The sequence below is a fragment of the Anticarsia gemmatalis genome, chromosome 22 (assembly GCF_050436995.1).
Source record: "Anticarsia gemmatalis isolate Benzon Research Colony breed Stoneville strain chromosome 22, ilAntGemm2 primary, whole genome shotgun sequence".
NCBI lineage: Eukaryota > Metazoa > Arthropoda > Insecta > Lepidoptera > Erebidae > Anticarsia > Anticarsia gemmatalis.
Window position 1 is genome coordinate 768,759 of NC_134766.1, and position 25,627 is coordinate 794,385.

At 35.5% G+C, this 25,627-nt stretch overlaps 1 protein-coding gene across 2 annotated transcripts in view; it reads left to right on the top strand.

Annotated features, from left to right (window-relative positions):
- LOC142982914 (oxidative stress-induced growth inhibitor 1-like) overlaps positions 1–25,627 on the top strand; it is a 67,808-nt gene that overhangs the window by 34,006 nt on the left and 8,175 nt on the right. For both annotated transcript variants that reach the window (XM_076129646.1, XM_076129645.1), the window contains exons 2-4: positions 4,412–4,755; positions 10,166–10,271; positions 11,808–11,907. In XM_076129646.1, the coding sequence (XP_075985761.1) occupies positions 4,683–4,755; positions 10,166–10,271; positions 11,808–11,907 (279 nt within the window). In that variant the 5' untranslated portion in view covers positions 4,412–4,682. The remainder of the gene's footprint in view (positions 1–4,411; positions 4,756–10,165; positions 10,272–11,807; positions 11,908–25,627) is intronic.

Consider the following 25,627-nt stretch of genomic DNA (forward strand, 5'->3'; position numbering starts at 1 on the left):
TAAAAACATTTAAAAAAGGGAGAATTTGTTTATGGAAAAATCTGTTGAGTATTGAAAAGAAAAATGATTTTAAAATAGGAGTGAAATTGAAATGTGTGTACATTTTGAAATTTTGAAGCTGACACAAATTGTTGTTGTCGCTAATGGATCTTGAGTATGAAGGGATCGTTAAGCTTTCCTAGTTTCGAAACAAATAAGTATATGTACATTTACATTGTAGATTCAACCACATTAAACATCCAACACTTACCAAAATCGTTACTCCGAAAGTAATTATATCTAATAAATTTTACAGTTAAACTACAATTAAGATTTTAATTGTATTATCATGTAAGCATACACAGACATGCGCTGCATTTTAAATGAAAAAAAAAATGTACCTGTACATGGAATAACCATCTTTTGTGCGGCGCAGTCGGCTAAAGGCAAAAGTCAGTAAAACCATAAAACACTTACTATTTACTTGATTACCTCACAATACAATAATAACGGTTATCATCAAAAACAATAGTTATCATGATATGACATCACTTGACAGGTTGATAAGTTGATAACACGATACATTGCTACATCATCGCTCTTTGATATGCGTCATGTGATAAGTTGTATGTGTATACTCATGCTGTGGCTTCACCTGCAACGTAAAAATCATCTAACTTTTACTGCTCTACACCGGAGTATTTAGCTTTAGTAGATACAAATTGGGTTTGGTTTAAAAACCACCTCTTGCAATATAGTAGGCCATACCAGCTGCATTCGGGCACTTGTACTTACCCATTCAGTGCTGATTTAAACCCATCATCGGTTTAGATTGAATGGGTATCTGCATGCATGCTTGACCCAAAAACGACAAACCCGAGCTTGATAAAAATTACCTTAAAATAATACATGGGGATAACATTTAGTCAGCTATGAAACAGCAACTTAAAAAATGTTAGTATCAAGCTCTCTACACGGAAAATCTCACGTCTCTCTCTTTCCATATGGCATGAATAAGGACAGATATAGTCAGTCATACATACACATATATACTACTAGTATGTGATGACTTTCGTTTTATTAAGTAGATAAATAGGCAGTATATATTTAGGAGGGGAGGCTCTGAAGGGGGTATGCCTTTATCAGAGACGTCCTTGATATTGTGCGTAGAAAGCGTGAATAAATTTGTTATATTTATTACAAGATTATATGAGTACTGTTATTGTGAAGGATATGAGCTCAATATAAACGGGGAAATATTACCTAAAGGATATGAATGAATTATGACAAGCTTTTGCGGTTTTGCCTGCTTATTGAAGTGAAGGTTTTGTATACATACCTACATAGGGAAATTACGTCTAATTTTCATAGTGGTAAGTAGATTTTCAGGTGATCATACCAAAGAATGCCACTGCATCATTTGGTATGATCCTTACAAACGTTTCTAGCTCCATTCACATCCAAACATCTTGTCACACTGCGGGTTAAGACAGTTAATTTATTTTCTGAAAAACATAGCCTATTCAATCCGGGAATAAAAGCTCTGCCGAATTGTATTTAAATATAATCAACAGTAAAACTTTAAAGACGCGTCAAAAAGAATTTCTTCGTATTAATTCAGATACAAAGATTTAAATTCATGAAAAAACGGCCCCAACTTTGACCTTCCGATCAAAAAGGCCTACCGTATGGCTTTTCGTTCCACGTACCTATTATATACCCCTTTACATACAAAAATACATGTAAAATACACATTTATATCCTCAAGGCCACACAATGACCTAGAACAATTGGATCTAGATTATTCCACCTGTCTGAACTAATCTTGTTAAGTAATATTGTGTAATCGGTTACACAATGTTAGTTCACATATAAGTCTATACTTTATACTTAACTTTTGTCTAAAGCTGTAGAGATAGTACAAGTTTATGATATGATAAAGAGTGACTAATAAAGTGATATAGTTTCTCGTTCTCGTATTTTGTAGGTCTGGAAGGATTCTTTGGATTTCCGCGGTAAACACCACAAAGTATCCTATGTGTTATAAACTACCTGTGTACCCAATTTTATTAAAATATAGTAAGTTTTTTTTAGTAAAACTCGTTACAAACTTTTGTCCAGAATTCATGCCATACAGATAGCATTCATAATAAGAACTATGTATGTGTCACCCCTGAATTATTTTCATTAAAACTATTTTGCTGGGACAATTTTTTCCTTGAATCAGTTCAATAGTTCAGCTTTGCAAGCGAAACTATGATGCAAATGAATAATGACATTAGGTAATTGATCTGAATGACTGGGAAATACCGGGGAAGTGTATGATTTTACACAGTATAAACAGGTAAAAGACTACACAATTGGACTTAGTGACTCTTTAAGTGATTCAAAACTGAAGAGGAAGAGACTTAACTTCCATTTTTTTATATAATTTTGTTGCGGCTGCCCGCGACTACGTCCGCTATTTGCATGAGTTTTCCCGTTTCCGTTCTTTTATATGAAAGTTTTTCACCCCTTTTTACCTCTTTCGGGGGTGATTTCCAATTATCCTCTCTAAGTGCTCCTCTACACTTCTTAAGGAATCGTCATAGCATATTACAACTTCCTACGCTCAATAGTTTCAAAGTCAAAGTCAAATATTCTTTATTTCATAAACTTTAACAAGTATTTGAAATCGTCAAAAGATTTTTTATCTACCACCGTTTCGGAAAAGCTGTTGCTCGTGAGAAGAAACTGCAAGAACCTCACGGCTTGCTCTTTTTAAATGTCAATATTACCAAATTAATAACAATGTCATAATAATGATTAATAACAATGTCATAATGTCATAATTTCAACATTGCGTTTTCCTTCTGTCAGTCAGTTTAAGATCAAAACATTTTTACATGTATCGTTTTCTACTAAATAATCTTTAAAAAAATGCACTAAATTTTAATTAATTTTTACGCCATATTTAAAAAGATTACTAATTAAACAGATATCTACACAGTGTAGGTCTTCGTCCGTACTCCGAGGTCCTCGATTGCCCCCCACCGCGTCTTATCACTGAGTTATCTCGTGTCACTTGAGTACATATATACACACATTTAAATATATATATGATTGTACGGTGTGTGTGTCTGTGCATATAAACACGCACTGTTCCACATATACTTAAAATTTTCCATTATATACAACGACATGTTTGTATGTTTGAATGTATTAAGCTTTATGCTGTTTAAATTTCCACAGCGGAAAGTTTTGTATGATTACATTTTATTTACTGATTAAATACAAATTTATCTATCTATCTAAATAAATAACGAATCACCTATGTCGGTTGAGCAATTAGACTAATCATTTCAATCACATCTACATTAGGCACGGATAAGGTTTATATATAGAGAAAAAACTAAAAAATAGTAGAAAATATCAATCTACCCGCGTAAAGAGCTGCGTGATTAAGGTAGTTTTGAATAAATAGTCTAGTGACTTGTTATATCCCCTAATTATTATAAATCGGCTTGTTATTCGAGAAAGGTATTGTGCTTAACTTAATCATTTTAATTTAGTACATTGAAACACGCGAATTTCGTAACATTATTTATTTGCAGGTTTGACATAGTTTAAAGTAATGTTGTTTAATAGTAGTTAGATATTCATTTACTTATTTGTGACAGCAATTTCTATACCCGGAACAAATTTTAGCTGTCCTAAACATTCTTCTATATAACTAATATAGAGTTTTGAAAATCAGTTCATCCCTTTAGGAGTAACAATGTCACAGATAGACGTACACAGACAACAAACTTTTAACACTTTTGCGAGAGTCAAATATCACTAATACCTACTTATTGTCGATGACAAATTGGGATTACACGACATCACAAGTGATTTGTTCACAATAGAGCTTATTTTTATAAGCTTCTGAATAAGGTCATTGTTTTAGACGCGAGTCATAACAATGCACTACGATACTAGGTAGTGTCTAATACCTATTATATATGATTCAAGTAAAACAATTGTACTTGTAGGAAAACCACAAGAATTACTTGAAGATCATTCATTTACCTCCAGGGATAAGAATGCTGAATATACCTAGGCAGTACTCATTTATATGCTTTTCAGCTCAGTTTTATTATCCGTAGTTTTTTATTGAACTTACTTTTGCTCGCGGCTTCGTCCGCTAAAAGCCATTTCCCGGGGTAAAAAGTCGAGTTATAAGCTAGCTATCAACGTACAAAAGTATCAATCAAAATCCAAAACGTTTTTCGTAAATGAGTTACAAACATACTTTCATATTTATAGGAGGATATAATTAGAATAGCAAGACTTATGACATACCATATCACGCTCGTATACACGAATAGAGCTTGTCAGTAGGCAAAGATTTGGTGTTCGATCTACTACCTAATTAAATAAAATGTTAATATTTACTTTTCTCTTGTTTCAGATAGCACGACAATCACGGCACTAAAAGATAAGCAGCACTGATCACAAACAGCACTTTAAAACTATCAATTAAACATAGACTAAATAGTCCGTAAGACTCAAAACTGCGTGTGATATTAATTTTAAAAAAGTATTTATTCTGACTGCATTTAGAATTTAGAACGCTATTTAAAAAGCCCGCCATTGACATAGACCATAGACTAAGTCACAAAGAGATAAGCATAGAGCAGAAGCTGGAATCAAGGAGGTTGTATGATATAAAATCAGATAAAATGAAAGACAGTATGAAAGCTTGCCAGCACACGTTGTCTGAAGATGTCGTCTATAAAGAAGTTGTTGTCATTGGTAAGTACATACATTTATTTACTTTTAATAATTTGTTATAATTATTTCGCACACACACCTACAGGCTATAAGCGTCATTTGACTGCCTTCGTGGCGCAGTGGTTTTGCAGTAGGTCGTGGGTTCGATTCCCACAAGGAACAATTAGTTGTGCGATCCAGAAATAATTGTCTCGGGTCTGGTTGTACAAAGTGTCCGTTGTTTGTATGTCTGTTAAAGTCACCCCGACACAAAAGCAATTCTTAGTGTGGGAGTTGTCTTTAAAAAAGACAAAAAAAAGTTGTCCTAACTATATACATCATTTATTATTACTAGAACGTGAGTCACTTCTATTGATCCAAGTTACAGTCTGTCTGAACTAGCGTGGGTGATATTACTCAGGCTATAGAAAAACTAATGGTGTTTGTCACCCTGAACTGCTATAAAGACTAGTTGGTATGACAAAGAACATTTCGTCAAAAGTTTTTCGATTTTGTGTAATAAAAGCTCAAACTATGAACTACTGTCTATATATTTTCAAAGTTGATGAATACAAATAGCTAGTCTAGATTCACAAACATAAAAGGAATCAAGAACTACTTCGGTACTAGGAATTACACAAAATTATATTTGAACATCTTACAACTATTTTCCATTGTTAAAGATTAAAGATTATAAATACGTCAAAATTAATCTATCATTAATAGATTTCGGTAGGAATTGCTATCCGTGGATTATAAAACGATAGATAATACTGTTCTTAAGTGAGTAAGCAGTAAGCACATAGGCCATTGAACATAGCTGTTGTCGTCCGAAAACGATTTATCTAGATTATAATTCTTAAAGTAACTTTATCAAAGAAACTCGTCTTCTTTTACCTTACCAACACTAGGATGCCCTTATCATGAAACTGACTGATCGCCTGATCAGTTTGTGTGCTATTGGTGCCCAACAGTGGCGTATCTGTAACAGAAAATCTACCGTCAACATGGCTTATTAAATCATTCACCCCCGGTTTCTGGGGTACCTACATCTAGCGGTAGTTTATCTATTCAATAGTGTTTAATCTCAAACAAAAAAATCTAAACCTATTGAAAAGAAAAACTACCGCTAAATGTACTCAGAAACCGGGCATTAATCAATTGACATATTTAACAACAAATTCACCATGATTAATCATCTAAATTCTGATATAGTCTGCCAGTACATTTCCGTGAGTACACGCGTCGCGCCGGTCCCGCCGAGACGGATCAATTGACCCCTGCCACCGTTTACTATGTAGTATTAATATCTGACTTGCAGTCGTTCAGGTCAAAACGATTCGTTGATGGCTTGGAAACAATGTTCAGATGGACTTCGGACCTTCCCGAAAAATATTACATAGTAATTAATGTAAATTTTCCTTGTCACATCGTTACATTTACTGAATCTACCACTAGCTCAGAAAGGGGGTAGTACCTTATGAGAAGAGCTAGCAACAAACTCACGGCCACTCTTTTCAATCAGCATACCTACTTGTATAATATCACAGTTGTTACACCCGAAGGTGTAGGCAAAGATGTGTGCCTCGTTTCACCGTTTACACTATTAGTCCCATTTAATAGGAGCCTTACGAGCGAGCGAACGAGTTTACCATAAAAGCCATTATTTCCAGACATAATCATTAAGCTTAAAGAACACTTTATGAAAGGAAATTTTGAATTAATTTCATATAGTATAGTCATAGTCATATTTTACTGATCCATTATTATCGTATTTTCCCTGTAATACTAAATCCTATTGTTTCATCATTTCCTCTAATGTTTATCGCACTGAAATGATCATTTAGGTACAAAACACAGCTATCCATACCACCAAAATTTTAGGTAAAAATCCTAGCCTTATCTATTCCGGTGTAAATATCAAATTTGCTAAATCACCTCACAGATTACCCCCTATAATCCTAGTATAGGTACAGTTATTATCATTGATTAGATCACAATCGATTTATTTGTATGTTAGTAAACGACTACAATTTTATTAATTACCGATATCTTTCCTTTATCAAAATGATGACGAAGTATTCTACCTAAATATACTTCTCGAAGGAATATGTTATCGATATTAGTCAATTTGACTGATAATAATTATATGACGCTATTAATGGGCAACTATAGATACAGTGACACTGAAAAATATATACTCAATATCACCAAAAACTACAATTTAAATGACAGAAGCTAGAAAGCTCTCCTAGCCAACCGCGAAACGAATCAATCCGGCGATCAACTAAAGTAGTGGTTGCTAATCTGATATCTGCTCTCTTAATGGGAAAGTTGTACTAGGGGAAAAGCAATGTTATATTGTGTTGTCTATAAAATCTTTATATTTTATGATCTGCAATAAACTAATACAGGCCAATGATGAGAGTATTAGCCAATTTTACAGTTTAATAATATTTCCTACTGTTTTTTCAGTATTCATTAAAACAAAACGAGCGTACCACAGTATGTAAATTTGTAAGAATCCATTATCCAAACATACTATGCAAAAAAAAAACTTGAGGAGCTCGTGGCTTAGTTAACAACAGCCGCGCGGATCGATCTCTGAGGTTAAGCCATGCTTGCCGAGGTTGATTTGTTGGTGGGTGACCATCTTATACACATCGAGTTTCTCCGTGTTTCGGAAGGCACGTTAAATTGTGGGTCCCGGCTGTCATTTTCGAAAATCTTTGACAGTCGTTAACAGCAGTCAGAAGCTTGAAAGTCTGACAACCAGTCTTTTCGAAGGGTATCGTGTTATCCCAGGTAACTGGGTTGTGGAGGTCAGATAGGCAGTCGCTCCATGTAAAACACTGGTATTCAGCGGCATCCGGTGAGACTGGAAGCCGACTCCAACATAGCTTGGAAGAAAAGCTAAGCTGATATATACTTTGCAAAAAAACTTAAAAAGTGATCTTTAACAAGAATGTATTATACAATAAATCTATTCTAAAAACGGTATACGCTATGTATGAAGATGCACTTAAACACAGTATCAATCATCAAAAACTGCAATAAACAGAGCCACGACGACAGATATTGGCAAGAGCTCAGGTGTTAGTGAAATTTTAGTTTACACTCGCTCGCATTCATTCGCCTGCATGCCATCAGTCTTGCACTCTTCTGGATAATATAAATAGAAACGTAATCTTAATTATTTACTTACTTTTTTTGCTAGATTTTTGTTGCTGTAGGATGATTCCTGTTATATCATGGTGTGTCTTTAAACCATTTATTTTTGTTACACATAAAGAAACATCACAAATACAGAACTTAGTAACTAGTCAGTACATTTATGTGCTACAAAGGGCTACAGCTCAGTATACGCTGTGCTAGGCACAGCACTTTGATTGTCAGCTGCCCTTTAGCTGTGGTAGTATTAGCGTGATCCACAAATAGTAGTTTCGGGTCTCAGTATACTTTGTATTCTTCTTGTATGGTAGTAGTTTTTATAGTTCTACTCTACTGTCTATTTATACATTATCATCGTGTCAGCCAACATCAGCCAATAGACGTCCACTACCTTACAAAGGCTTTCCTAATAGTGTCCATAACGCCGGAGCCAGTCTCTCACTCACCTTATTTAGTACCTGGCTACATCGATTACTTTTCTCCGTGTAGTCAAATTGTAGAACATTATTGATAATCTTTTCCTCATATAAACATCGTCGTAAAACTGTCGATAATCCTCTCACGGTAATTGAGGTGAATCCGCGTGCAACACATAGTGAAGCGAGTAAATCTTTACCGATTAGTGAGTTGAGCGACTGCCAGGATTATAATAAGATTATGTTGTAAACTGTTCCGGAGATATTATTAAGGTGTCAACAAGTCTTTACTAATATTTAGTAAATACTAAATTATTATATTTATCTATGTATAAAACGTATATGGCTGGTTTTGGCATCATTTTGAAGTTATTTTAGCTGATCATTGATTGGTAAACGATTAGTAAAGTAAACAAACTGTCGCGCATTGTTTGTGCTGAGTGATGAAGCAAAACTTTATTCGAAATAGGATTTCAAAGCTTTTTTTCGTTCAGGCCTAAGTGCTGGTCTAAAAATAAATTAATTCTTAACTGTCACAAGAATCTTAAAAGATCTATCATTTCATTCATTCATAGAAGATTTTGATGGCTGAACCAATGTTACAAAGTTCTCTAGTTCTCTACTTAGCTCTCAAAAAAAATAAAGTAAAACGCATTTCTTACAATAATTATTCCACTACATTCCGTCAAACGTATAGATTATCATTTACTACTACACTATCCTAATCGAACCCATATTTTATGTGCCATTGTGGTAGGGGGCGAGCCTTACTCACCCATATCATGACGTAGGGCAGTTACTCCAGACCCAAGGTCTTCCACGTAGATTTTGTTTTCTGACGCCATATTGTGCAATACGCGGAAACAACACCAAAACTGATCAGATCTTCGCTAAACTGTCTTTTAAGAATGGCTGGATGCCAAATAAATAAATTTGTTTTATTACTATCTCTAAAATTTTACTATAGGACTGTTTGTTAGTGTTACGAAGAAACTTAAGCTTTTCATGAGATGGTGTAATTTTGTAAAAAAAAAAATTATAATTATTAGAATGAAGCTTATGAAGTTTGTAGCTTGTGGCACTTTTTGGTCAAAATCTATGATTTAGTATACACAAAATTGCGATGCTTCTATTTGCTCGATAATTTAAGGCTAATAATCTATACTAATATTATAAAGCTGAAGAGTTTTTTTGTTTGTTTGTTTGAACGCGCTAATCTCAGGAACTACTAGTCCAATTTGAAAAATTCTTTCAGTGTTAGATAGCCCATTTATCGAGGAAGCTATAAGCTATATATCATTACGCTACGACCAATAGGAGCAGAGTACGACTTAAAAAATGTTACAAAAATGTTATAAATGCGTGGTTGCGCGGGTCAGCTAGTATTTAATAAACGCTTTTCCAAAAGTCTTTCTGACTCGGCAATAACGTGAAATCATCTGTAAACGATAATGACATGGTATTTAAGCGGCACTTGAATTTCAGTCACGTTGCTGAGTACAACATGACTCATTGAAAGTTTACTACACAAATTGATAACTTGCCAAAACTATATCTTATTATTATAACTACAAATTGTCATTATTTATATTCAATATTCTTAGTACAAATTGCTCTTGTGTCGCGGACACTTTTACAAACATACAAACAACAGACACAAAGTACAGCCGACGCGAAACTACTATTTGTGGATTGCACAAATAATTGTCTGTATGGGAATCGAACCCACCACCTCCCTACGCTCCTTGGCGTGGCGACAACGTTAACCACTGTGCCACGGAAATCGTCCTGAATTATTCATGTAGTGTTTGCCTTCTTCCATAAGAGTATATAGTGGTATTTCATGTATGTTTGTTTGTTTGCAGGCAACGGCCCCAGCGGAATGGTGACGTCATTCATGCTGGCCGGCAATGTCCCGTACCTGAAAGAAATACCAGATGATTTACCTATAGATGAAATGCTCAGAGCCAGGTGAGGACACTAATACATTTGTACTTACTACTGCGGATTGCATTAATATACATTTTGAAATTATGAATGACTCTTTGAATTTGTTTATTTTGAAATCAAAAATCAGATTGCAGGAAGGTAACTAGCATACTGGGGCTGAAAAGATCTTTGCATGCGAAGGTTCAGCTTTCCACTAAGCCAATTTTTTGCAGTAAATTATCGATAACTTGTTAAGATAATTAATAGGCTTATTTTTTCTAGGAGCTCGTGGCTTAGTTAACAACAGCCGCGCGGATCGATCTCTGAGGTTAAGCCATGCTTGCCGAGGTTGATTTGTGGATGGGTGACCATCTTATACATATCGAGTTCCTCCGTGTTTCGGAAGGCACGTTAAATTGTGGGTCCCGGCTGTCATTTTCGAAGATCTTTGACAGTCGTTAACAGTAGTCAGAAGCTTGAAAGTCTGACAACCAGTCTTACCGAAGGGTATCGTGTTATCCCGGGTAACCGGGTTGCGGAGGTCAGATAGGCAGTCGCTCCATGTAAAACACTGATATTCAGCTGCATCCGGTGAGACTGGAAGCCGACTCCAACAATAGTTTGGAAGAAAGGCTAAGCTGATATATTTTTTCTAGCACTCTCTTTTTACCGAACGTGTCACATTTTTCAAAATACACAGTAGGCCTACTCTTTAATCTGTTGGTTATAAAAAGCTTTTTTTAATAAATAAAACAGTCACGATTTCTTTCGGCCGATTCCAACAATCTTTCCTCATGACCCAAACAAACGGAGATATCTACAATTTCTTAGAAACACATCAACATATGGTAATTATTATCCTGTAGGCAAATTACAGACAGTTAACATCTATCAACTTCAATAAAAAAACCCATTTTAATTCATGCCTATTAAAAAAACATCAATGTCTTAAGAATCTCGGCAACAGGAAGGAAAGTAGTTTATTCGTTGATCAGAAAAACCCTCAAGATCAAATGCGTATCGGATACAGCCACAAGAAAGGATAATGTAATCGATTATTTTATTTGTACCGGTTTTCATTGCGTATCGAAATACCCAATATGTTAGTCTTTAATAATATTACATATGTAAAGTGACTAAAAACGGTGTGCTTTTAATTTTGAATGACATTTTATGATTTTGAAGCGATAGTAGCAAAATTCCACAAGTGTCCAAATACAAAATGCAATTCGTTAATAGTTTATTAATTAATGAGGAAAATTACAAGGACTAACGAACTAATTTAGAACCTCAAAGAAAGTTATGCAAGTCTTCATCCTTTTAAACTTTTGTCAGAAACTTCTTTCCGACCTAGACGACGCGACTTTTAAACCAAAAGCATTCACAAACTGCGCTATCATCACGCGGCTTAAAATTTCAAACACACCCCATTACTAAAGCACCCCATTACTGAATCGGGAGGGAACACTTTCAGAGAGGCTTTAAACAAATATTTTAAAACAAACAGTAACTGGAAATCTCGGCAGTTTTCCTATATACCAGGTAAAGTATAGCAATAATGTGTTATGTTTGTTTCAGACTATCAAACCTGCCACAAGGACAGAGCCTGTACGACACAGACCTCACAGAGCTGGCGGAGGGGCTGGAGGGCAGGAGCCAGAACCCCATACCATTACTGGTAAGTTTTACACTTATAATAATGTCTTTTAACTGTTACTACGCTACAGCGGCCAGTTAAAACCAGCGAACGATGCAGTAGCTTATGACTTTCAACCTTCGCGTTGCACGTTTATAAGACATATGTATTATGTATATGTTAGGATACAGGAATTAACACGAACACGCATTTTACCTTGGAAAGCTTAACGTTTCGTAATCATTTTACTCAGTAAAATCCAGGAATAAGTTATAGGTTCGAACCTGAGACCTCTGCGCGATAGTCGCTCATACACGCCTTAGAGACAGCCAACAGTTTTTAATAGTCCAGTTGAAGAATGGTGTATAAAGTCTTGAGTCAAGGTCTGATCATTCTCAATTGATGTGACATGTCAACAATTTGACAAGTGACAACCAATATTATTATTTAGAACAATCATATTCAATATTTGTAGTCTATTTATCAAGATGGTTAGTTTTTGAGTGTGTTGTGTGATCGTAAAAACGAACGTTTAAATTAGGATAGCATATTACAAATAAGATCACAAATAAGATTTATTGGTTGTCACACTTGCCACCTGGTGACAAATACTAGAAAAAAAAAATACAAAAACTCCTTGGTAAATGATTATTATACCTAAAATTTTGTCTTAAAACTAGGTTTTTAATTTGAAAACGAGTTTTGTTATAGACATAAATCTACTTAACGTTCTAATTCATACAAAAAACTAGTTTAATTCTTGAAATACGTGTTAAAAGTACGCCGAATTGTTGCCATATATCAATAGCCTTTTATTTTATTTTTATAACAGTTATTAAATAGATAAAAATAATTACAGCCTCCGTGGCGCAGCGGTTATAGTTAACGTCATGCCGAGTTATACGAATACGAACGACAGGTTCGATTCCCACAAGGAACAATTATTTTATACGATTCATATTAGTTGTTTCGTTTCTGGTCGTACTTTGTGACCGTTGTTTGTATTTTCATAAAAGTTCCCGCGACACAAGATCAATTCTAGGAGTTGTCTTTTTAAAAACAAACATAAAAATACCTAATAGGTATGGTATATTGATAAGCACGTCACGGTTCTTATCGCGGTGTAGTGCGTTGATAATATTCGGTCAGTAGGAGGCTCGCTCCCATGTCCCTCCCACTCTTGCGGTCGAAATTTTCCTGAATCACTTTAAACAACAATGATTTACTCATACTCGCTTCGTCTAGAATGATTTTGAGGCTAATGGTGGGCAGTGAAATTTACGACAACGGTCTAAAACTAATAGATAATACACTCATGAAGAAGAGAACAGACGTGCGTGAATGTGAATGGGGTAAAGGGAATTTGGTAAGATTCGAACTAAGTGGCGATCGCTGACCTACCCATAGGTATAGGAAAAAGGCGTGATTGAAGAAATTAAAAAATGGTTTACCTTTCCCGGGAACTAGTAATCATTTTTTACAAGATAAAAATATGTTTTAATCAAAAACTAGCTTTATAAAATAACAAGTAAAGTAACACATGTCTTGTGGAGAATATGGATAATTTACTATAGCCAATGATACTTTGTCTTTTTTTAAAAAATTACTCGATTTTGATCACGGAACTGTATTTTGCAAGGTCGGTCCAACTTGCCCAGTTACCATGCGGGGCTAATACAACAGTGACAACTATTAATAGTCCCATGTGACGGCGACACGTGTGGGACAACGGGTTTGGTTCCTGGTTGAGAACATTTCCCAACTGAATATATACTTGCCAAAATTCTAATAAAGTAGACCGAGCTAAGAATTCAAGTGGGACGTACATAAGTTCCCCATGTTTTTTCATCTAATAGACATATTGATATTTAATATTCTGTCTACATTCAAATTAATCCCTCGTGCTAAGGGCTCAAGTCTTCATTTTCCGGGGTAATTAAAGGGCAATGAACCTGTCAATAGCCATTCTTGTGGTTAAAGCTTTCATTGCTGGACATGGGACGTGGTGGAATCCCGGGCAGACCCGAAATTGTGCTACCCATAGTTGACATTATTGTCATAAATATTTACATACATACACACGTAATATCACGCATTTTTTCCATAGGGGCAGGTAGAGACCAAAGAATATATAAAAAGTATAGTAACGCTGTACCTAAATATTATATACTATTTATTAGTGCCGTAACTATTTGAACAATGGCTATTACTCCTATAGTGACCATAGTATACGGTGTAATCTAACAGGAAGCTGAACAACGGTACACTAATTATAGCAGACGTCATCATTGTTGTACTCTTGCCTATAGAAATAGAAGTGTTAAGAGTTATAACACCATACCTTACCTGTGGCTAAGTTCATGCAATTTTTGCTTAAGGCTCCGACCGTAATTTTTTTTTGTTGTTTGAAATAATTGTGGAATTTCCAAACTCCTTTTTAATTCGTAAAGTTAATGAATTTTGGTAAGACACTTTCAAAGGCTGACGAATTAAATAAGTAAATATATTTATTTTAGGTGGTACACTTATACTTAGGTTCTAAGCCAGGGGTTCTGTAAACCAATTAATTTGAATTGCAGTCAGATACCTTTTAGCTTCAACTTAAACACCTATATGACAAGCCAGCGTTTCAAACAGTATTCCTTACCCAATCATACATATATGGCACAAAACGTAAACCAAATAGTTTGCGAAAATTGAAACATTCAGTTTTTAATAAGTACAAGAAAAAGTTATAAGTTTCCAAAAACACTAAATACTAAAGACGTAAAACCTAATATTCGATAAATACAAATTGTCTCGCCAAGTCTATTTTTCGCTTGCACACCACTTACTCGTGAACAGTGGCGCCACGAGAGCTTAAAATACTACACCTACATCACTTAGACAATTTTAAGTTCCCTCAATATTATCGTACGATGATCACGCCACGTCTGCTCTATATTTATATCTGTATCTTGTCTGTCTGTCTATTTATCACTTGCTGATACTATCTTTGATTTTGTCTTTTTTATCGTAGTATTACTAAAGTCTGTGTTACACGAATGGGTTCATTTTAAGCTCGTTTGATTAATTTTTCCATAAAAAGATGATTAGACGCATGGTTTCTTTTTCGTTTTTTATCGTATGGTTAGCTTAGTAGTCAATCTAGTATCAAAGTTATTAAAGTCTGAAAGGCTTTTGACATGGCTTAACAACTGTTATCTTAGTAAACATCAACCGGGACCGACTATTTACGTGCCCTCCGATGCACGGAGACGTTCAGTTCAAAAAACGCTATGCGGTCACCATCTACTTTAACCAAAATAATAAGTAAAATCGGTTAGTTTCGCAGTTTTACATTCACAGAAGAACATACAAACTGTTATAATTTTAACTTAAAACAAGTCTTCAATTTGACGTAAATAAACCACCGTTATTTTAAACATAAATTATGTATTATTATTACTATATAAACTAAAGGTTAACTAAAACTGGTATATTAACATAACCCCTTAAGTTCATGGCTTGTTATATAACATATATTATGTAAATGAGAACATATAATACAATGTATATGATAACATGTTCCGCGCTGATAACTGTTATATATAAAGGTCAGATGGTCTGATTCGGTTTGTATTTGATACGCAGTTCGAAAAGGACACATGTGTGTTCTCAGTATTGTCACATGTGCCTTTTTGAAAATGCGTTCAATCAATTTAACAATTAAGAATTTTGATCGCATAGTTCGGCTTCTGACTAAGCAGTTTTCTCCTAAGGGGTATTTTGTGACTTTATTCCTTGTGAGCTGCTTCAAAAAGTAGGCATTTTTACACCTTATTCCACAATTCCTCTGAGGTTTAAATTCAATTATTTTGGCTTCTAATCGTCACAACCTTCTCCTACAGGTATAATAATTAATATTGGAAACCTGTACTTCTTAAAAATATCTTAAAAAGAGACTTTATAAGGCTGCGTTTTCTGTTAAGGATATGCTAGATTGCTAGACGGAAGAAAACCTCTACCAATAGGATTAAGGGAACGTTCAAATCTGACGAAAGATGAGTCTGGCGTAATTAATTTGTGTGGGCACATCATCGGTTGAGTGTGAACGGTCGAGTGTTTTTCTATACATTTGTCTGTTCTGGCATTGCGCGACCGATAATACGCGACGTATGTTCCGTGAGATATGAACCTTCCCTTATACTGATCTATGGGCAGTAGTGGCTTATGTAATACATAACAAAGTATATACTAAGCCCATTACTTACATTATGTAATATAACGGCGCATTGTGATCGATTCGCAACGTGACACAGTTGCCGCTGCCCACCCACTGCGCCGTTCAACCGTGATGCGTAGCTTGCCGTGGTCGTGTGACTAGAAATATCAAATCATTTAGTAGTTTATTTAAAGACCAATTTTTTATATGTTTTTTCTTGCTTTATTTTGACATAGCGCCGGTTATTCATATTGTTAGTTCTGTCTAATATAGCATCTATCTATCAGTGGCGAAGGGTGAGTTTTGTTAAAAGGCAAGCCGGAGCTAAAACTGCTAAAGCTAAAGTTAAGCAACTCTTGGTGCGGTCATTCCATAGGTGGGTGACCGACGCGGCGACGCGATGGCGGGCGGCGGCTTGAACAAATTTGACACTAGGTTGACCACTAACCATACGTTAACAGAACAGAATCGTTGTATTGCGATCCGATTTACCAAACTACTTTCATAGTAGGTAAGAACTAAGTAGGTACCTACCTACCTATGAACGAAATTATTGATGAGGAATGATTCATGTTAAAATAAGTGTTTTAATTTTTAAATACAACTTTTATTGACTCCAAATGCTATCTACTAGAAACAATCGGAGAAATAATAAAAAACACTTTACAGCTAGGTACCAATACGCCATTGATAAATATATAAAGTTATATCGTAGCGAATAACTTAAGGGAATGTTTAAAATACTAATTACCTATATCCTTTGCATTCTGTATTATTTATTTTGGTAGATAGGTACATGTTGGCACTAGGAGCATTTTGAAAACAATGTCACAGAATAATAAGTACTAAAGCACAGAATAATAAGTACTATAGTAACTAAAGTAACAATATCATATATATACTAATACAATCCTAAATACAATACTAAAGTGACAATGTCTACACTCTACAACATTAATTTACTGATTAATAACTAATTTAACAATATTTATTGCTTCTACTTCTACCTACTTGTTGTCCCTGATCGCAATACTCAAACAATAACAATGAAAGTAATAAGTACTTACAAATACACGTAAGATACGACCAGTACATTCACACAATCACCACGATTTTACACTAAATAATAACATTCATAGATAATTTAACACAATTTAGCTCATCCAAATATAATAAACATAATAATCCAAAATAACCTAAAATAGGCGCGCAAAATGAAAACAAAACTAAATCTAAAATCATAAATGTCATCACAACAATTGCATTCATTGTCTCTCTCTCATCAAATATCATTGCATCTCACTCACACATTCGCTAGTTGCCGCGCCGCCCGCGCCGCTGCGCTTGTCGTACCTACTAGTCGCCCAATAAGCCGATGAATTCCGGGTTACCTCGCCGGTAAAACGCGCCATAGAAAAGTACGTCCGCGTGACGTCATCGACATCTTTTTCGCTTTACGCGATTCCTGCGCACGCCGTCGAGTTGTTTGACGGCAATTTTCGGTATGCAACTTTTGCAATGACAAATAGAACAGGCGTTTATTCATTTATTTATTTTTAATTAGTCGTATTGAAAATATTAATGAATGTCGTAATAAATATAGAATTTAATTTAAATAAACGATCTTTTCTTGAGAATAATACACATTTATGTGACGCATTTTAAGGAGTGTTCCGAAGGTAAAGCCGGTAGGAATCGGGTTATAGGGAGCCTTCGCCACTGCTATCTATCTATCTATCGTATAGTTGATGGTCAACCTAGTGTCAAAGTTGTTCAAGCCGCCCGAGAGGCCTTTGACATGGCTTAACCACTGTTATGTTAATTGAGAACAACCGGGACTGACTTTTTACGTGCCCTCCGAAGCACATAGGCGCTCAGTTCAAATACCAATATGCGGTCACCCATCTATAGAATGACCGCGCCAATGGTTGTGACCGAACTGTGTGAAAACCGACTTGTGAGCGCAACTGTCTATGAGCGCCTCCTCAATATAGCATTATAATTTCCACTGAAAGACTAAATTTCAGGTTGCTTTCTACGCCAATAAAACTGTGTGTGACTCGGGAACAGTACCCAAAACATCTTGTTCGACGGTAACATAGGCTCAGTTCATACAAAATATGTGGAAACATATTTGTTACCTAGTTCTTATCAATTTCATAAATTAAGAGTTAAATGCGCATTGTTGTCCTTGCCCAATTAAAAATATAAGTAAGTGTGTCAAAATTTTAATCGCCAATTATTTTTTGTAACCAGTTCACTTATTTTGAAACCGATTAAATATTATTATCTATTCGAAACAAATTAACTAAAATAAACCATTATCATATTAATTTAAATTATTTGACACTATATGTAACCTTTTTTTGAGTATTCTTGTTACGTGAAACACCTTATTTGCAATTTATTTATCGACATAATTAACTAAAAATAAAATTATTTTTTGTTCGAACAAAACCGGCACACATACTTATATTTAACAGTAAAAAATAACACAACCTGTTTTTTATGAGCAAGTATTTCGCAAGGACCATTAATCAAAGTTTTGTAAATAAAAAAACGATTGCGGCCTGGGGTTTCTTGTGCGTGAACATTAATCTATACTAATATTATAAAGCTGAAGAGTTTGTTTGTTTATTTGTTTGTTTTTTTGAACGCGCTAATCTCAGGAACTACTGGTCCGATTTGAAAAATTCTTTCATTGTTAGATAGACCATTTATCGAGGAAGGCTATAGGCTATATATCAACACGCTACGACTAATAAAAGCAGAGTACCATTAAAAAATGTTTCAAAACGGGGAATATTAAGACCCATTCTCTCATAATAGTATGAGATGCAAGCGAAGTTGCGCGGGTCAGCTAGTATTGATATATTGTAGTATATCAGCCTATCCGTACTTCCAACTATGTTGGAGTCGGCTTCCAGTCTCACCGCATGCAGCTGAATACCAGTATTTTACATGTAGCGACTGCCTACCGGATCTCCATAACCCAGCTACCGGGGATATAACACGATACCCCTCGGTGAGACTGGTTGTCAGACTGAAGCTTCTGGCTATCGATATCTTATAGTCTAGACGAGATATTTATCAACGGGTAAATTGCAATTTATATTTAAGAATGTATAGATAGCGGCAGATATAAACAGTTGAAAGGAAAAACTTGCTGTAAAATGCAATATAATTTTCAATTGGAGATAATCTTGTGATTGTTCGGTTTCTAGGCAGTATCTGTAATTTCTGCGTAAAGTATAATATTTTAGACTGCCTCTAGTGACGCGGTCGGACCTGCCAATAGTGAATCCGACTGCTGATCATGAGGACTCCGGTTCGATTACCGCGTAGGGCAAGTTAGAGTAGCTTTTCCCATCGAAAAAAGCTGAAAGGTACTTTAAAGATGTGGTTAATATTTAATTCAAATAGTTAAATTGAATAACATGAACAAACAGATTTACAGTTATATCTTTTTATAAAAGATCTAAGGCTCATATATACGTCACAGTGGTTATAAATCAATCAGGTATATAAAAGATATGTACATAATATATAACAATAAACTACATACGTAATTAGTTTAATGTTCGTTTTTATGTGTATACTTTATAGTCATCATTCATTCGGAACAAAAAGTATATAAGGTGGAGAACGCAGGTCCGACAAGGCGATTTATAATCGCAGACTGTTTGTGAAGTTAAAATGAAATAATACGTAAGCTATTCATATGTGATACTAGCTGACCCGCGCAACTTCGCTTGCCTCACATTAGAGAGAATGGGTCATAATTTTCCCCGTTTTTGTAATATATTTTACTGGTACTCTGCTCCTATGAGTCTTAACGTGATGATATATAGCCTATAACCTTCCTCGATAAATGAGCTATCTAACATTCAAATAATTTCAAATCGGGCCAGTAGTTCCTGAGATTAGCGCGTTCAAACAATCAAACAAACTCTTTAGCTTTATAATATTAGTATAGATACAGACAGATAAACAGCTAGATGCATATGAGTTTGCCAATGTAGCTTTTATACTGAGAAGAGAAATAAGGTGCTTTTTCCTTAATCGGGATAGCCTAGCATAGTAATCTCAGTCTGTACTTTGTAATATTTGTAATAGTATCTTTAATTTGCAGTCCGTACTTTCTACTTAGGACAGCAGCGGTAAGAAAATCTTGCATGCCCAAAAGTTTTTTAAACTGTTCCTAAGCATTATAAACTGTTTTGGGACTTCACGCTTCCTTAGAATTTAATTGCTTGCGAAGTCCCCAACACGTACTTATCCAGTGTGGTGGACTCGGGTTTCAACCCTTCCCATTTAGGGGGGATACTCGACAATAAGCCTGAAACTATTTATATTTATGTCATAAAGTGTTGCGACAAATCGCATAATATAAAGTAACTTAATACTTACGTCTACAATTACGTGACGTTAACATAAACCAGTTTTTTTTTGTTCAACGGCCTTCGATTGTACTTGCTATACAGAAGGTTGTACTACACTTAAAACGTTATACAAATATAACTTTATTACGTACGAATATTTTAACTAAGACGTAAATGCGACGTAAGAACTTAAGACAGTATCTCATTATCAGCTTAGTCTTTCTTACAACTATATTGGAGTCGGCTTCCAGTCTCACCGGATGCAACTGAATACCAGTATTTTACATGGAGCGACTGCCTATCGGACCTCCATAATTACCTATATCCTTTGCATTCTGTATTATTTATTTTGGTAGATAGGTACATGTTGGCACTAGGAGCATTTTGAAAACAATGTCACAGAATAATAAGTACTAAAGCACAGAATAATAAGTACTATAGTAACTAAAGTAACAATATCATATATATACTAATACAATCCTAAATACAATACTAAAGTGACAATGTCTACACTCTACAACATTAATTTACTGATTAATAACTAATTTAACAATATTTATTGCTTCTACTTCTACCTACTTGTTGTCCCTGATCGCAATACTCAAACAATAACAATGAAAGTAATAAGTACTTACAAATACACGTAAGATACGACCAGTACATTCACACAATCACCACGATTTTACACTAAATAATAACATTCATAGATAATTTAACACAATTTAGCTCATCCAAATATAATAAACATAATAATCCAAAATAACCTAAAATAGGCGCGCAAAATGAAAACAAAACTAAATCTAAAATCATAAATGTCATCACAACAATTGCATTCATTGTCTCTCTCTCATCAAATATCATTGCATCTCACTCACACATTCGCTAGTTGCCGCGCCGCCCGCGCCGCTGCGCTTGTCGTACCTACTAGTCGCCCAATAAGCCGATGAATTCCGGGTTACCTCGCCGGTAAAACGCGCCATAGAAAAGTACGTCCGCGTGACGTCATCGACATCTTTTTCGCTTTACGCGATTCCTGCGCACGCCGTCGAGTTGTTTGACGGCAATTTTCGGTATGCAACTTTTGCAATGACAAATAGAACAGGCGTTTATTCATTTATTTATTTTTAATTAGTCGTATTGAAAATATTAATGAATGTCGTAATAAATATAGAATTTAATTTAAATAAACGATCTTTTCTTGAGAATAATACACATTTATGTGACGCATTTTAAGGAGTGTTCCGAAGGTAAAGCCGGTAGGAATCGGGTTATAGGGAGCCTTCGCCACTGCTATCTATCTATCTATCGTATAGTTGATGGTCAACCTAGTGTCAAAGTTGTTCAAGCCGCCCGAGAGGCCTTTGACATGGCTTAACCACTGTTATGTTAATTGAGAACAACCGGGACTGACTTTTTACGTGCCCTCCGAAGCACATAGGCGCTCAGTTCAAATACCAATATGCGGTCACCCATCTATAGAATGACCGCGCCAATGGTTGTGACCGAACTGTGTGAAAACCGACTTGTGAGCGCAACTGTCTATGAGCGCCTCCTCAATATAGCATTATAATTTCCACTGAAAGACTAAATTTCAGGTTGCTTTCTACGCCAATAAAACTGTGTGTGACTCGGGAACAGTACCCAAAACATCTTGTTCGACGGTAACATAGGCTCAGTTCATACAAAATATGTGGAAACATATTAAATTCCTAAGCATTATAAACTGTTTTGGGACTTCACGCTTCCTTAGAATTTAATTGCTTGCGAAGTCCCCAACACGTACTTATCCAGTGTGGTGGACTCGGGTTTCAACCCTTCCCATTTAGGGGGGATACTCGACAATAAGCCTGAAACTATTTATATTTATGTCATAAAGTGTTGCGACAAATCGCATAATATAAAGTAACTTAATACTTACGTCTACAATTACGTGACGTTAACATAAACCAGTTTTTTTTTGTTCAACGGCCTTCGATTGTACTTGCTATACAGAAGGTTGTACTACACTTAAAACGTTATACAAATATAACTTTATTACGTACGAATATTTTAACTAAGACGTAAATGCGACGTAAGAACTTAAGACAGTATCTCATTATCAGCTTAGTCTTTCTTACAACTATATTGGAGTCGGCTTCCAGTCTCACCGGATGCAACTGAATACCAGTATTTTACATGGAGCGACTGCCTATCGGACCTCCATAACCCCAGTTACCTGGGTTATAACACGATACCCCTCGGTAAGATTGGTTTTGGTGATTTTCAAGCTTCTGATTACTGGAAACGACGGTCAAAAATCTTTGAAAATGATAGCCAGGACCCACAATTTAACGTGCCTTCGTAAACACGTCTAAAACCAATAAAACTGCGTCTACGTAAATTATACAGAACTTTCGCTTACGTATCTGTTCAGCTTGAGCTTGCATCTTCAACCATCCAAATGATCAGCTGACCAGCTTGGGTTAAAATTGAGGTCAGCTTTTCTTGTCATTGACACAACAAAAAAACAGCTGTCACTCGTGCATAAGTTTTCCGACAGCTTTACTAAATGGACCACTAATCAAGCGAAATAAAAGAAAACGTATTGGTGCTAGGCATCGCGTCAACTCATTTGGTCTGGCTCAGTGTCTACAGTCTCAAGGCTCAAGTGATTAAACCATGACTCATACAGATCAAGATTATCTATACTAATATTATAAAGCTGAAGAGTTTGTTTGTTTGTTTGTTTGTTTGTTTGTTTGAACGCGCTAATCTCAGGAACTACTGGTCTGATTTGAAAAATTCTTTCAGTATTAGATAGCCCATTTATTGAGGAAGGCTATAGGCTATATAACATCACACTACGGTCATTAGGAGCAGAGTAGCAACGAAAAATGTTACAAAAACGGGGAACATTTTTACCAATTCTCTTAGGTGACGCAAGCGAAGTTGCGCGGGTCAGCTAGTCTTCAATAAAAGCTCAGACATACATACAACATATCTACATTAACTACATACATATCTATACCAATATTATAAAGCTGAAGAGTTTGTTTGTTTTGTTTGTTTGTTTGTTTGAAAGCGCTAATCTTAGGAACTACTGATCCGATTTGAGTTGTGAATTCTTTCAGTGTTCGATAGACCATTTATCAAGGAAGACTTTAGGCTATATAACATCACGCTACGGCCATTAGGAGCGGAGAAGCAACGAAAAATGTAACAAAAACGGCGAAAATTATGACCCATTCTCTCTTATGTAACGCAAGCGAAGTTGCGCGGGTCAGCTAGTATACTATCACAGGCATCGAATTCGTGAACAGACAGTGGGCAGCTCGCCAAGCGCCGAGGAATTGTCGTCAATTCAGACGGAATTTCGCAGTGATTCAATTAACAGATTTAAATCTATGTTTATTATACCTATATTGTTAATTGGTTAAAATAATAGATCGCATTACTAGGGAAGTCCCCTAGGCTTTACGGATGTGAGTTCGAATTCTTCATGAACATAGACATTTGTAAACCGACTGATTGACTGATGGACAACGCACAGCCGAAACTAATGAGTTAAGAAAGTTGAAATTTGGTATTAAGATTCCTAGACAAGTGTAGAGGAGCACTATGAGAGTATTTTTGGAAATTCCCTCCTGAAGGGAGCAAATTCCACGCGGGTAACGCTGTTAGCGGAAAGATATGATTAGAAGCTAGATTAAGTATTGGTCAACCTATTATATTTTGGCCCCGTTATACATCTGTAGTCACAGTCACTCCACCTTTTCAATTATTAATCTGTAAATACTATTCGTACTTACACACATTATATCGGGCCTGTTATACCCGAAAGTGTAGGCAGAGGTGTATTAACCCACGTTTCGCTATTAACAATGTTAGTCCCATGTAATAGTGGACGAACCTATTGCCATAGTTACCAGACCACTATTCATTTCTTTAAATTATTCACTAGTATGACTCACATAATGTCTGTCAGATATTTGAATACATACCTAAAGTAAATACACAATAAATAACAATAATTACCGGTCTACGTCGTTTGATAAAAGCCTATAATTGTCTTCCATTACAGTTATTATTTATTGGAAGACATGGCAATTTAGCTGAAAGGTTTCAAACAAGTCGTTTGTCAAGTGTCTACCTATGTATGATACTTTAATAAATACCGCTTTTTATATATAATATGCTATATGTATCAGCTTAGCTTTTTTCCAAGCTATGTTGGAGTCGGCTTCCAGTCTCACCGGATGCAGCTTAATACCAGTGTTTTACATGGAGCGACTGCCTATCTGACCTCCACAACCCAGTAACCTGGGATATAACCCGATATCCTTCGGTAAGACTGGTTGTCAGACTTTCAAGCTCCTGACTATTGTTAACGACTGCCAAAGATTTTCGAAAATGAAACTAAATTTAAGCATCATCTAGCTATAACTTAAGTATAGTATAATACATAGTATTTTTTTCTTATTTTTCTTTGCCTAAATTGAAGCTTGATTTTTACCGAAACAGTCAAAATCGCAACTTTTCAGGAGAGGCAAATTACAACCACGTCTTTTGATTTTTTAGCCAAACGCATGGAAAATACAAAACTGACAATAAATGACTTACCTGGTGATAGAATTAAAACGACGTTATATACTTCTAAATACATACGACAATATTTTCACTTATATTTTCCGCTGGCAGTTGACAGCGGTACCTCGATTTTCTACTACTATCGACTACCGACAACCGGCTAGCTATCGAAATTTTGACATTTAGAATGTACTGCCAAAATGTTTCCTACGACACCCGTCAGAGGCGCTGATCAGATTTTCATACAAAATTTCTCGATGACAGTTCTGTTGTCGGTAGTCGATAGTAGTAGAGAATCGAGCTACGGGTATCGAGTGATTTACAAGTAAAATAAAACTTGTAATGACAGTCATTGAAAGTCAATCACCCTGTAACTATTAGAGTAACGACCACTACACCGACTGTACAAATGATAATACAACTTATGTAAAGCTGAGTACTCGCTAGCTCACTCACTTTAAAATCAAACGTATCACGTTACTTCACATCCAAAAATTCATAATGTCTTCATGTTTGGACTACACTATCTTTTTCGAACATCAAAGACTTTTTCTAGGTGGAGAATTTCACAATTTTTTTCGCCATATCTGCTATACAAGTAGTAATTGGC